At 39.8% G+C, this 13,926-nt stretch overlaps 2 protein-coding genes across 2 annotated transcripts in view; both read left to right on the top strand.

The window, feature by feature from the left end:
- The window catches only part of MORC1 (MORC family CW-type zinc finger 1), a 149,709-nt gene extending 141,571 nt beyond the window's left edge, over nt 1-8,138 (top strand). The window contains exons 21-22 of the mRNA XM_043594091.1: nt 4,482-4,676; nt 7,379-8,138. Of these exons, the coding sequence (XP_043450026.1) occupies nt 4,482-4,676; nt 7,379-7,516 (333 nt within the window). The 3' untranslated portion in view covers nt 7,517-8,138. The remainder of the gene's footprint in view (nt 1-4,481; nt 4,677-7,378) is intronic.
- Nucleotides 8,139-10,983: 2,845 nt separating this feature from the next.
- The window catches only part of GUCA1C (guanylate cyclase activator 1C), a 32,586-nt gene continuing 29,643 nt past the window's right edge, over nt 10,984-13,926 (top strand). The window contains exon 1 of the mRNA XM_043594089.1: nt 10,984-11,401. Within this exon, the coding sequence (XP_043450024.1) occupies nt 11,198-11,401 (204 nt within the window). The 5' untranslated portion in view covers nt 10,984-11,197. The remainder of the gene's footprint in view (nt 11,402-13,926) is intronic.

The raw sequence follows: 13,926 nt of genomic DNA, 5'->3' as shown, positions 1-13,926 counted from the left end.
GAGTAGAATTCTCTTCGTGTTTAGGGCAAGTGGAATTCAAAGGATCAAAGGAAGCTAAACAGTCAGGACCCCATGACTTCCTGTTGAAACAGAGATGTTGCAAGCAAAATATAGCACAGTTGGAATCATGACTTCTCCAATATGAAACTGCTTGGTCATGAGGATTTTATTAATAATTGGTAGTTTTAGGTGGACGGTTATAAAAATTATTAAAATCATGTTTCGAAATCGATGTAGAGGACAGATCTATGCAACTTGGCTTACGCTGCATATTTTTAGTAAAGATAGCTTCAACAAAGCACAGGAGGACCCTTGATAAGTCACAAATGTCTTTGGTCACCATGGCCTGGTTTCCATAACTGCTAATAGTAAGAGATTGTTTATGACCACACAGGTGGTCGTATGTGACCTGACCTGAGCCACCATCTTTTATTCTTTCCTCTTACAAACCATCTGCCCCATACAAAATGGAATTGCTCCATTCCACTAGACTGGCCTGCCCCTTAGCCTTTCCCTGTGCTGTCCCCCACGACATACTTGTCTACTCTCCCAGTCCACAGTTGGCCTCTTGAAATCCTGTCCACCCTATGTGGAGTCTGGTCAATGCTACCTTCCACTTCAAGCCTTCCTCAGTCTGTCCATGTGACTTTCTGTATTCTGAGAGAAACTTAAAACCATTTTAGCATTAGTTAAATTTTCTGCCTTGTATTGTAGTTGTTTCTTGTATTTTATTTTCTCCTTTAGTAGATTATAGAATCCTTGAAGTTACAATTCTCTCTTATCAAATTCTATATCCTGTTGCATTCACTCAGTACTTTTGAATGCATCTAGACCTTATTACCATTTGTGCACTGAGTCAAAGTTGATTGTTTCTGCTGTAGTGCCTGACCACATAAAGGCTCACATGCATATACTTATATGTAGAGTACAAAATCTGTAGATCTTGTAGGACTGCCTTAACTTCTTAGGATTCTGGGGCTCCAGAGCTGCTAGAACTCAGACTTTTTAAATTCAAGGCAGAAAATTAAACTCTCAGTTGCATATCCTTTCTTTCAAATCCTAATTCTGTTCTGAATTAAAGGAGTTCGAAAAGAATTCCATTTTTTATCCTCCTCAAATACCTCTATGAGAGTAGGTTTAGCCAGCAGAACTAAGCTTCTCATCTTGTTACAATTCTCTACTCATCTTAATTAAAATGTTAATGCAACCAGAAGTCCTTTTACATTGACTTTGAAAGTTCTCAAAATTGCTACCTTTTATAGAAACCTTCTAGAGATGTTAGCCTGAGAAAAGCAGAAGACTGAATCAGAAAACTGGTTGGTAGTGTTTGAAGGAAATATAGTTTGCTTGGTTACAAAATTGTGAACTTTGAGAGACAAAATATGACTTTGAATGTAGTGTGCTATATAAACATTCCTTATGTCATGCTGTATTTAACAGTGTTGTCTGGGGGTGCCTGGGTGGCTCAGTTTGTTAAGCCTCCGACTTCAGCTCAGATCTTGATCTCATAGCTCATGAGTTCGAGTCCCATGTGGGGCTCTGTGCTGACAACTTAGAGCCTGGAACCTGCTTTGGATTCTGTGTCTCCCTCTCTCTCTGCCCCTCCCCGCTCATGCTGTGTCTGTCTCTCTCTCAAAAATAAACATTAAAAAAAACCAAAAGTGTTCTTATGAACTTTTTATTTTTTAAGTAATTATAGATACATAGGAAATTATAAAATAATAGAGAGATGTCATATACCTTTCAATTTTTTCCTAATGCTTAGGTCTTATGGAATTATATAATTGTGGTAGAATATCAAAACTACAAAATTTACGTTAGTGAAATATGTGTCTCATTTTATCATATGTGTAAGCTTGTGTAACCACCACCAAAATCAGGATCCAGAACTCCCACCACCACACATCTCCGTGTGCCATCCTTTATAGTCACACTGCGCACAGATAAGCACCTCAACTCCAGGCAACCACTCATCTGTTTTCCATCTCTGTAATTTTGTCATTTCAGTAATGCTGTAGAAATGGAATTGTATAGCACGTGTCACTTTCTGATTGGCTTTATTCACTTGGCATAATGCCCTTCACATCGAACGTTATCAATAGTATGTTCCTTTTCATTGCTGATAAGCAATACTGTTGTTTTCAGATTTCTTTTTAATTTTATCCTATTATTATAATTATTATTATTATTACTGCTGTTGCTTTTATTAAAAAGTATTCCCTGGCCATTTTTCAGAATGGCAAATACTGTGAAGTTCTAGAATTTTGAACACTAAGAGCCCTGAGTGACTGGTAACATCTGAACTATCTGTGACCCTGTCCTTCTTACTCTGGCTGATTTGAATTATTTACCCTACTCTACCTTCAGGCCATGGGAGATGTCACTCCCTGGGTTGGACTAAAACCTCCACAAAAAAGCATCTATGAAGCTTTCTGGAGGAGGTGGTTGTTGCCTTGTAAATCATCAACTTCCTGTAGGTTGAATTGAGGATGTTCAAAAGTAGGTTCCCTTCCAAGATCTCAGAATGTAGCCTGGGTTTCAGGACAGGATTGGTCTGCATGCTTAAAATTCTCTTGCTGTGAATGTTGTACATCTGCTCTCCTAACTCCCCACTATTTAGTGACGTGTGGAAGGCATGGGAAACACAGAAGTGAATAAAACCAATTTTTTTTTTTTTTTACATCAAGGTTACATTCTTGAGTAAAGACAGGTAATGAACAGAGCATAATGTAGCATCACATAATGATAGATACTAAACATGGAAATAAATAAACATGTGATATGCCATACAATAATTTTACAGGGCCTGGGGATAGACAGTGACAGTGCATGTTGGGGAAGGGACAGCCTATTTCAGATGCTGTGGGCAAGGAATACCTCAGCCAGCGCAGACCTTAAGGGCAAAGAATGAGCGTTATGTAGGTTAGGGCTGAACAAATGGAAAGAGAAAGCAGGAAAGGCGAAGGGCCTGAGGCAGGAATGAGGTTGGTATATTCCTGGAAGAATGAGGCCTGGAACTCAGTAAGTAAGGTAAGAATAGGTAGAGCCAGGTCAAGGATTTCAGCATCTTGTTAATTCTTGGTGCCCTCACTCAAGTGTCCAGGCAGTTTAAGACTCTAAAATGGGTCCCTGTTCCCAAATACTCTTGATTAATAGCAAATGCAAAGCATAAATAATTGGAGGGTAAGTTATTGATATTAATGCATGTCAAGCACTTTAAGTCAGGACTTCAATGATCTTTAATGGAGAATCTGTACCCTCCTCTCAACTCTAATAATATCTGTGCCTCACTAGCAGCACAGTGCATCTTTTCCCATAAGACACATTTTTTGCACACTTGTGTTATCTCATTCTATAGACTGGAAGCTTCTTGAAGGCAAAGGCTGGACCTTATATATCTTTATATCACCTATAACAAAATTCCATGCCTTGAATTTAGGAGATGGTTAGTGAATTTTAAGTGGAATTCAAAATATTTAGGGGGGTATGGTTTGTTTGTTTAAAGGATTTTATAGAAAAGGGAGAAATACATGAGGGCAATGAGTGTTTAAAGATGCTGATGTGGACAGTGTCTGGGAAGGGCCTGCAGGTATTAGTGAGTGAGGGGGAGAGGGGAAGGGCAAGGGTAGACCCAGAAGACAAATGAAGCTACCTTACAGTTATTCTGGTATCCCAGTCATATCAGAACACAGAACACTCCTTATTACAGAAACATTGAAATGTGTATCGAACCAGGATTTGCTCTGTATCTCTTTTCTCAGAATATCCCCTGGCCCTCTCCAAGTGTTGATACAAGCAATTAATGTCATTTTGAAATTGGAGCATTTGGCCTCTCCATTACTTTTCTACCCTGTGAGTGTCTCAGTCACAGCATGAACCCTTGGAAAGCATCCAAGTCTCTCAAATTAGCAAGGGTCATATGCGTAAGTATATGACCATATTCTGCTTCCAGATAAGGGACACGAAGAGAGTGACAGAACAGGTATTCCTCTTACTGTAGCTTCTGTGCTTTTCAGATGTTACAGACTTGAGTTATAAATAACACGACATCATCTGCCAGGAAAGCCCCAAGTAGCCAGCCATTCTGTCATTGCCTGTGAGCTACTGCTGCTGTGGAGAGAGGGTCATAGGCACCACCAACTGCCCCCTTTGTGCCTTGCACAATCTGGTATCACTGGGTTCGCCATTACTGGGTTCTTTTTCCATTCCCAAGCAAGGATCTCCAAGCTCACCTTGGTGTGCTTTTCTCATCCTTATAGTTACTGGAGTATTACACATACTGTCTCTCTTCCTCTTCTGTCGGATTGCAGGTTCCTTAAGGGTATCACCATGTCTTAAATTTCGAGCACCTGTAGTGCACAGGTATAGAGTTGACACTTGGTACGTGTGTGCAGAATTGGAATATGAAATCGCTTGCTGATACGAGGAGGGAAAGTAATACTTTAAAAATATACTAAAACTGTTTTTGAAAACATTCCCAGATCCAGCATGTTTACATGGTCCAATATGAAAGAGAACTAAAGAGAAAAATACAGTCCATTATCTACGAAGCAAATACAAGAGGAGTGGTTAATGAAATATCTCTGGGACAATGTGAAGCAAAAAGAAAACTTACTGAAGACAAACTGAATAATCTTCGGGTAAAACTGGCAATATTGTTGCAGAAACTTCAGCTGGTAGGTAATGCAATTTTGAGTAGTAGGAATATACCTTGTGGAAAGAGCATTCAGCCAGCTTCCTCCTCTGACCTTGTCATCCACTTACTGGCTTTGGACGAGTCATTTAACCCAGCCCTTACTCTCCGTGTAAGGATATTGAAATTGTACATAAATGAATTTTGAAATTATACATGGGGTCTGCTATTTTTTCTCTTACAAAAATTAGAACCTTTGCTTGTGCTGTTGGTATAGTTTGGTCACCCCGTCTCCTCAATAGTATATTTCCATTAGGAATTTTTTTCTCATTTTATTAAACAACAAAATGTTATAATTATCATCCCAGTACATAAATAAAAATAGACTCTTTTAATCTTTGAGGAGAGGTTAGAGAGTTCAGGGAACACTGTAGGGGTATGCTGTGCATCTTGTTTGGATATATGAACACATAATGAACAGGGCTGCTATGATGGGTTGAGCTAACGAGGAAAAGCCCATCTTATTTCTACAGCATATAGAAATGCTGGATAGAACACATAAAATAAAAAGTATGTAGCCGTGGTTGAAAAGTCTTTCTGCAGCTGCTAGAAATAAATTGAGAAATCAACAGAGAGTCTAAGAAGCATGTGGAATTTTGTATTCAGACGCAGGTCCTGAGTCTGGGACAGGCGACAGGGCCCTCCTAGGCCACGTAAGGTGTGAGAGCCGGAGCTGAATGCCCCGAGAGAGCCCTGACTGAGGAGTGGAGGGTTACTTCGTCCAGGAAGGGGGTGGGGGAGAGACCAGGAAACTGACACTCATCAGTATGGTATACGTGATGAGCCTGGGCTTTGAAGCCAGGCTGCCTGGGTTTCAGTCGGCTGTGAACATTTCAAGGTGAGTCTGTTCCTGTTTCACAAAATATATGTCCTTTGGGTTATTTGGGATTTCTCTTATATTAAATACAAAATGAAACTCAGAAAATCTTTTTTGCTTAAGTTGAGTATATAGCCAAAAAAGATACCACCCTCCCTCTACCTTGGGTGGTCTAGGCAACAGCTGAAATATTTCCGTGTTAAAATAAAAAAGGACGCTTAATGCTGTTTCCACATATGGTAATTTTATCTGTGCTTCTATCCACGGTACTACCAAAGTCATTATTTGAGTTCATTTATTGCCGGAAGAGTGGGATTCGAGTGCAGCTCCTTTTGGTTCTTTTCGCTGCAAAAGGCGGCAGAAGTTTTTATGTGTGAAACGTCTGGTACGGAGCCCGCCACCATGGGACGGTTTCAGGATGATTGTTGTTTTACTATAAAACACTAGAGACACCAAAGAAATTCTATATAATAAAAGCGCGATACTACTATCAAAAAAAGTTCATAAAAATTATTGGTTTTCATAATAGCAAATCTATGTGTAGCTAGGGAAAAAAATGAAAGAATAATGATTAACTCTTCCTTCTATGCCAAACCCCTAGGCTACCGCGCAGCAGCCAGAGTAATTGTATGAATTTAATTGGCTCGATTCACAAAGTTTGGTAAGGAGGGGAAGGGCTTTAGCCTGCAGAGTGAGCATATGACATGCTTCATCTAGTATCATTGGAGAGGTACTCAAAGGGCTCCTGCCCAAATATATTTTACTCTCATCCCTGACTTGAAATTTCTATTTTCACGGCCTCTGAATGCCAGAGCCACCTCACTGGCACAGAGCGAAGACAAGAGAGAAGATAGATGGACATCCATCCAAAGTGGATGGACAGAGCAGGTACTTGAAGAGGCTGGGGACAGAACCAACCTGAAGTCCTAGAAGGAAGTATGCTTTGCCAGGCAGAGAGCAAAGGATTAGATGGACTGAGGGCCGTCAGTGTCAGAAGGGTGACACAGGGCATCCCTCAGGGCCAGTGAATATCTGAAAATCTAGGGGAACATGAATATCATGTATGCTTGTCTGTAGGGACAGGACCCCAGTCACAAAGCTGGGCCTCAGTACTCGTCAGAGGCCTAAGGCAGAGGGAACCATGCAGAAGTAGGTTAATAGAACCAGGTGAGGGATGGAGAAGCTGGGATGGTGTGCCACACACTCACTGGGAACAGTCATAAAACTGGAAATGTCTCTGAAAGGTCCTTTCTAAGAATTCTCTTATCCAACCAGCTCAGCTGGAGAGCAGGTTGAACCCATGGGTGCTCTTGAGGGAGGGAGATTTAAGTCAGTACAGAGGCAGCATTTGTCTGGCTGTTCATGGATTAAGCAGCCCAGGGAAGGAGAGTGTGAAATTACCCAGACAGAGAAGTGGGGGAAGAACAGAAAGGAGACCCATGAGGGCACAAGCCGGGGGCTGGGGGGAAGGGTGGTGGAGGGGAAGAGGAGCGACAGAGAAGTCAGAATTCACCTACTCATCTGTTCAGATTCATGAACTTTTAAAACGGGAGATGAGAGCCTATAACAGAGGAAGATGAGGTGGAAGCAGGGTGGCTTTAGGAATATGACAAGCAATTAAATAGAAGGAAAGCCGGTTGAACTTACCTCCACTAAAGAAGCAAAAAATGATTCAAGTTCCTAACCACTTGTGCGCATAAAATGAGATGAGATGCAAAAACATTTTAAGAGATTAAAAGCATTATTCCAGTGTGATGTGGGTTTCTTGCTACATGAATCACAGGGAAGGCTGCTCAGAGGCCACCCAGATTACAAGCATAATCCCTGTAGCGTCTTCGCCTGCCATGATTGTTGATTCTCTTTTCCAGGGCGGTCCAGCAGGAGACCTGGAGCAGATTGACAGTTATTTAGAAGCTTTGCTTAAAGAAGATAATCCCCTTTCTCAGAACGCTTTGAATAAAGTGACTACAGATACAGGACACAGTCTCCCTTTAGAAAAACACTGAAAGTACTTCTCAAAATTAAATGTGAGAAAAGATATGCCCTTTTAAAAAATGCCAGTAAGAAAAAGGAAGATTCTTTTCAAACAGTATTTCCCTTTGTACTCATTATTGTATGGTTTGCCCTGTTTAACTGTAAGAAAATTGTGTGCTTTAGAAATGGAGACTGATTTACAATTTACGTATTTGCAGCCCTGTTCCCTAACTCTTCCTGTTATTTCAGAAACTATTTCTAGAGTTCTCCCATTCCCATGTTAGCTAGTAAGAAAGATGGAAATGTCAGTTAGGCTAAATTTTGTTTTCACTTAAATGACTTCGTTTTTGTTTTGTTTTAAACATTTTGTTTCACTTAAATGACTACAAAAACTAGAAAACAGTGGTTTTCAAAATCAGTGTACAAAGGACTACAGTTAAACTTAAAACTTGTGTTGAAAAGGAAAGACCACATGCCCTGTCTCCACTACAGCCATTACTCAGTAATGCAGAAAATATAAATCCTCAGAAACTTTAATATATTGTTTATATGATAATTCTATTGTTGAGTTGGAGTAAAAGTGCAAATCTTCTAACTATAATGTGAACATATATTATACATGTGTAAATTGTGTTTTTACATTTTCCTGATTATTTTTTTAAATTTAGATATGTGTACAACTTTGGACAAAAGCAATAAAACATTTAATATTTGTGGAATTGTATAATTTTAATTTTATGTACATACACATAATGCAAAATTCAGACCATGTGAGATGGAATATGGTGGAAGGTCTTTGCTCCATCCTTGTCTGTCTTTTTTTTTTTTTAAGTTTATTTTTTTGAGAGAGAGAGAGAAGAGGGAGAGAGTGTGAGTGGGAGAGGGGCAGAGAGAGAGAGAGAGAGGGAGAGAGAGAGAATCCCAAGCAGGCTCCTTGCTGTTCTCCCTGTTTGACATGGGCCTCATACCCGTGAACTGTGAGATCATGACCTGACCCGAAATCAAGAGTCAGACTCTCAACTGACAGAGCCCCCCAGCCCTCTGGTTTTGTAGTCCTATTTAGAGAAGACATTCAAATGCTGAAAGTAGAAAGAAATTTTTCCTTGTTATAGTGGTTTTAGTCATTATATTATTAAATATTTGATTTATCTAGAATTTATTTTGGTGAAAGGAGTTAAGTTAAAAATCCAACTGTATGTGTTTCCAGATAGATACAGTATTGTCCTCAAACTGTTAATTGAAAAATCAGTCTCTTCCCCATTGATCTGCACTGCCACCTTTACTGCATGTCAAATTCCTATTTGTATTTGGGCCAAGTTCTGTAAAAAATGTCTATTATTTTTCATTGATTGTTCCATCTTTTCTCACATTGGACCCAAGTTATTTTGGTAGGGATAGTCAATAATTTTATATTTGAGAATTTTCTTTTGTATCTTTGCATGTTTAATTCTTATCCAGACTTAGAATTAGCTTTTTTAGTCAACACCCACCCCTCCCCTCGAACTTTATTTGCATTTTGTTTGGCGTATGGTGGTATGATAGATTAAGGTAGAATTGCCTTTTTCAAATATCAAGTCTTTCTACCCCAAACCAAAATATGCCTTTTTGTATGTTCAAGTCTTTATTGGTATCCTGTATTAGCATTTAAAATTTTTCTTCAAATATGTCCAGCAAATTCTAGTTAAATTTATTGTAATTTAGATTTATTCTTTGACCTTTTATAAATGAAGACTTTTCCCCATTATCTTATAACTAGTTAATGTTTTATGTAGCAGGATTCCTGATTTTGGGATATCAATATTGTATCCAATATAACAATTCTTATACTATTTGTAATAGTTTTAAACGTTTTTTTCTGTATCAGCAAGTAATCATTATGCAGATTTTTTGAAAAGCATAATTTACATGAAGAAACACAGTTTCCAGATCTCAGGTCCTTGTATTCTTGATTTATCCAAAATTTTCCTTCCACAGGGGATTTTCTTGGCCCCTTGAAAACTTTCATTACCTTCCTCTTGCATCATCGATAGCCATTCTTTTCTTTTTTTACCTAAAAATTGGTGATTAATAACTGTTAATGGTGATAAGAAGTCAATGCCTCTGAGCATCCTGGCAAACCGTTAGAGACTGCACAGGGACTTCCTCAGAGACTGGCTTTGGAAGATTGTAGCAGGACCCTCCTCCTATTTCCTACCAGGACCGAGTCCTATTATCTCATCTTTCTTTTTACTCTGCCTAAGAAATCTCACCTACTCTAATGGTTTCAAGTAATACTTATAAGTGAAGGTGTTCCAAATTTCGAGAACCTTACTGAACACATGTTATTTAACTGTAATTATGGCTTCAAATTTTTTTCTTCTTAAAGTCTACCTTGGTATGTGTGAAACAAAATTAATCATATATACCCTAGCTACCCCCATTTCCTGTCAAGGCCCCAAAGGCTCCAGTTCTTGGGGAACCTGGGGTTTTGAATAGGTAATAAGTTAGGACTAAGGAATAGTAACTTAAGAGAGAAACCGGACTTAGGAACTGAGTCAATATGAGAATTGGGGGGAAAATGGAGTGAGGTTAGGAGGGGATAACCATGCTTGGGACCAAATGACCCTAGGTGGAAAGAATGTAATTCTGTTACTTCTATGTATGGTTGGCAGCAAGATGGCTTGAGGATCACACAGGGCGGTTCCTTTCCATTACTGGACCACGGATACGGTTCTTATGCTCATTTGCTCAGTTTTCAATTCCTGTGCAACTGGGGCTTGACTCAGACAAGATTAGCTTGGGAACTGGAGTGGGACAAAGTTAGCAGGCACAGGGCCTGGGTAGAAGCAGATTTGAAAGAAAATACAGAAACAGAAAAAAAAGAAAAAGATGAGGTGCCTGGGTGGCTCAGTCTGTTGAGCATCCGACTCTTGATTTCGGCTCAGGTCATGATCTCACAGTCCGTGAGATAGAGCCCTGCATGGGACTCTGTGCTGCCAGCGTGGAGCCTACTTGGGATTCTCTCTCTCCCTCTCTCTTTGCCCCTCCCTGGCTGTGTGAGCATGCCTGAATACACGCTGTCTCAAAGTAGAGAAAAACAATGCCAAGACACAGCTCAACATGTCCCTTTATCTGCAGACTGCCTATCACATCAACATTTTTACTGCTGATAATATGGTTATCTCTACCCATTTCCCTCTTCTCTACAGAGACTTCCTTTAAATTTAGCAATACTCAGTGTATAATTTTTCCACGGTTTTAATAGTTTTTACATCTAAATTTATTTTCACAATATTTAGGTATGAAAAAGCAAATATCCTTGTTACTGTTTTACAGATGGGAACAGTGAGACTATAGAAACTAAGTAATGTTTCAGTCCCAGGCTTCCTGAATGCAACTCAGAGTTCCTTCCATTAGACCCCCCTCCTCAATGTAGGCATAATTGATGGCTAACAATATGGCAAGGACAATGCCTCTGCCCTTCACAGAAAACTGTATCTCTGAATGGCAGCACAATCCCATCAGTTAGCGATAAATGACCTAGTCTTAAAACTGTACAGATGAGTTAATCTCACTGGCTTTCTATTCTTATTTAGCCTATAGCTGTAAGAGGGTTAGACTAGCTTTCTAAAGGCATATGTTAGCCTCCAGTTCTAGTGAAGAAGTGAGGAACTAAATTGGGAGAGACCATACGTGAAAACAACCTGAGAAAAAGCTGCAGACTGTGAATCACGATGGGAAATAATGAATCCATAGCTGGTGGTCAGAAAGCAGTTCCTGCTAAAGAGACCTATGTGTGGTACAAAAAATTTATGAGGGAATATCCGTCCGGCCTGCAAACACTGCATGAATTCAAGACACTCTTGGGTCTGCAAGGTCTGAATCAAAAAGCCAATCAACATGTTGATCAAGTCTATAATACCTTTGACATGAACAAGGTAAGTCCTTTACTTTTTATTTGGCAATGGTTCTGCATTTTCCCCTCTGTAAAAATATGAAATAGCCTGAGGTAAAACGTGTGCATCTCACTGAACAGGGAGGTCTTCAGAGAACCCACAGCTTGTAGGTAAGTGAGTCATTAAACACATTTAGCACTGACGGCATGAAAGTAATTGGGAACTAGCCTCTCCACCCTTGGAAATGTTCTGCATGTAGCGAGTTATTTTAAAACCAAATTAAATCTCGGCGTGGAATTCTAATGCTATCGTTTAAACAAATCTAATAAGTGCAGATTGATTTACAAAGACTGTTTTCAAAGCATTTAATGCGTTGGTGACATTTTATAGAAAAGCAAATTACAGGAATCTGCTTTAAAAAGTGTGATTGCATCTAGATTGGCAGGTAAAATCAATACAAATTTGCCAACATGTTGTTTGTACTCAGAAGTTGGAATGCTGGAATAGTTTTTCATATCTGACCAATTTAGTTGGAGGAAAAACAAAACAATTTACAGTTTTAAATTCAGATAAATTTTAGTTTCTAAAGATTGTCACTGAACTATTGTCTTGAATTTACTCACTCCTAAGGAGTTGCAGCATATTTAATTTTCAAGTCCTGAAAAAATACAAAGATGAGGAGAAAAAAAATGGGGAGCAAAAAAAAAAAAAACAAGACAAAAAAGTAACAATCTGACCAACCAGGCCAGAATTCTTCCTGCCTACTTTTCCTTGTGCATTTCGGTTGTTTTTTACCTGTATATTTCAAAATGGGCTGATGCCATCTAGAATAAAAGGGAAAGGGAAATACCACTCACTGAAAAACAGATGACTTTAGAAGGCTGTGTGTGAGAATAGATGAGGCAGAAGTGGTAATTAAAACAATTGACTGTCCTTTGGGATGTATGGAATCTAGAGCAGCCCTTTGAGCCCTTTTCCAAATAAAAACAAACAAACCAAAACAATAGATAACTTAAAAGGAGGTACCAGCCAAGAACTAGGGAAAACTGAACGTGTGCAAAATTAACAGCTATTTTAATTCTTGTAATAATGTTGGGAGCAGATTTCTTTCAGGACATTGTCTTTTAGGACATGTTCTTTGTTATCAAGTGTGAGTGAAACACTGCCTGCTTAGTATGACGGTGTTTTCCTCCTCATAAATTTGACTTAGTGTGGATGCAAACAAACTGTTCTGCCCCCAAGGAGTTTACAAATCAGTGGGAAAATGAGGCAGATTCTGCTTTTGTTCTTGACGTTGAAACATGTTCTAGATATGCTATAAGCTGAATTTTTGTGCTCCCCCAACCTTAAAACCGCTTATTATTTTAACAGCATATATGGGATTAATTGGAAATAGAAAATTGCAATTTTGGATAAGCAGGCTATGGCAAAGCCATAGGCAAGTATGTAGAGCAGAGGAGAGGAACACTCTAGTACAGAGGAAAGGGTGAAATCAGGAAGGCTTTTATAAACAAAAAGTCGGTTGGAGTAAACTGGGAGTTTGAGGTATAGTGGCTTTTTATTGTCTCAGTTGTTTGTGACAATATCTCATTGGCTGTGTTGTTGCCAGGGTCAAGGGGTGGGGCCCTTTTTCCTCCTGCTGGGGTGGTAAAGAAGTAGAATCAGCAAGCAAGCAAGATGCGGTCTCTTCCTGTTGGGTCAGCAATTGACAAGGAGTGGTAGGGTGTGTGAGCTCCCCCTGCTAGCCTCCCGACTCCATTCTAAATGAGGTTTCCTTTTTCTCTGTCACAAACTTAAATTATGGTGAAATCTAAACCACTCCCCACCCACATTATAGTATTTGGAGGTGGGGTCTTTGGGAGGTAATTAGGTCATGAGGGCAGAGCCTTCATGATTGGGATTAGTGGGATTACAAAGAGACAGACCCCAGAGGGTTTCCTCCTTCATGTGAGGACACAGTGAGAAGGCTGATTGTCGATGAACCCAGTAGGTGGGCTCTCACCAGACACAGAATCTGCTTGAGCCTTGATCTTGAATTCCCTCACTTAAAGAACTGTGAGAAATAAATTTCCGATTGTTTTAAACCACCCAGTCTATGGTATTTTTGTTATAAGAGCCTGAAGTGACCAGGACAGGGCACAGTGTGCATGTTGGCATGTTGTCTCTCTGTCTCTGCCTACGTATGAATCTCGCAGCCCTCGCTGCCTTTCTCTCTGCCGTTGTATGTTTCGCTCTTTGTGTGGCTGCTGCCGTCCCACTGTGCCTGCTGCCTGCTGTAAGCAACCCATTTCACAGTGGAAGTCTTTTACTCTAGATTGCAGCTTCTCAGACTCTGACAGAACTCCCGAGAGGTTAGAAGATGAGCTATTAGCAGCGTTTTTTTTTTTTAGTTATTCTTCAAAGTAACTGGTGACATATCCCATGCCAGAGATTTTGTTGTTAACCCAATGTTTGTGGAAGCACTGCATGTCAGCGGTTCACATGCAAGAACAGGAACATGTGACAAGGAGCGCTGGGCAGAAACCAGAAGTGGTGTCAAAACGAAGCCTGCTGCCGAGGCAGCTGGG

This window comes from Prionailurus bengalensis, chromosome C2, assembly GCF_016509475.1.
Source record: "Prionailurus bengalensis isolate Pbe53 chromosome C2, Fcat_Pben_1.1_paternal_pri, whole genome shotgun sequence".
Lineage (NCBI taxonomy): Eukaryota > Metazoa > Chordata > Mammalia > Carnivora > Felidae > Prionailurus > Prionailurus bengalensis.
Note: the sequence above shows the minus strand (reverse complement) of the source record. Positions and strands in the feature narration are given on the sequence as shown.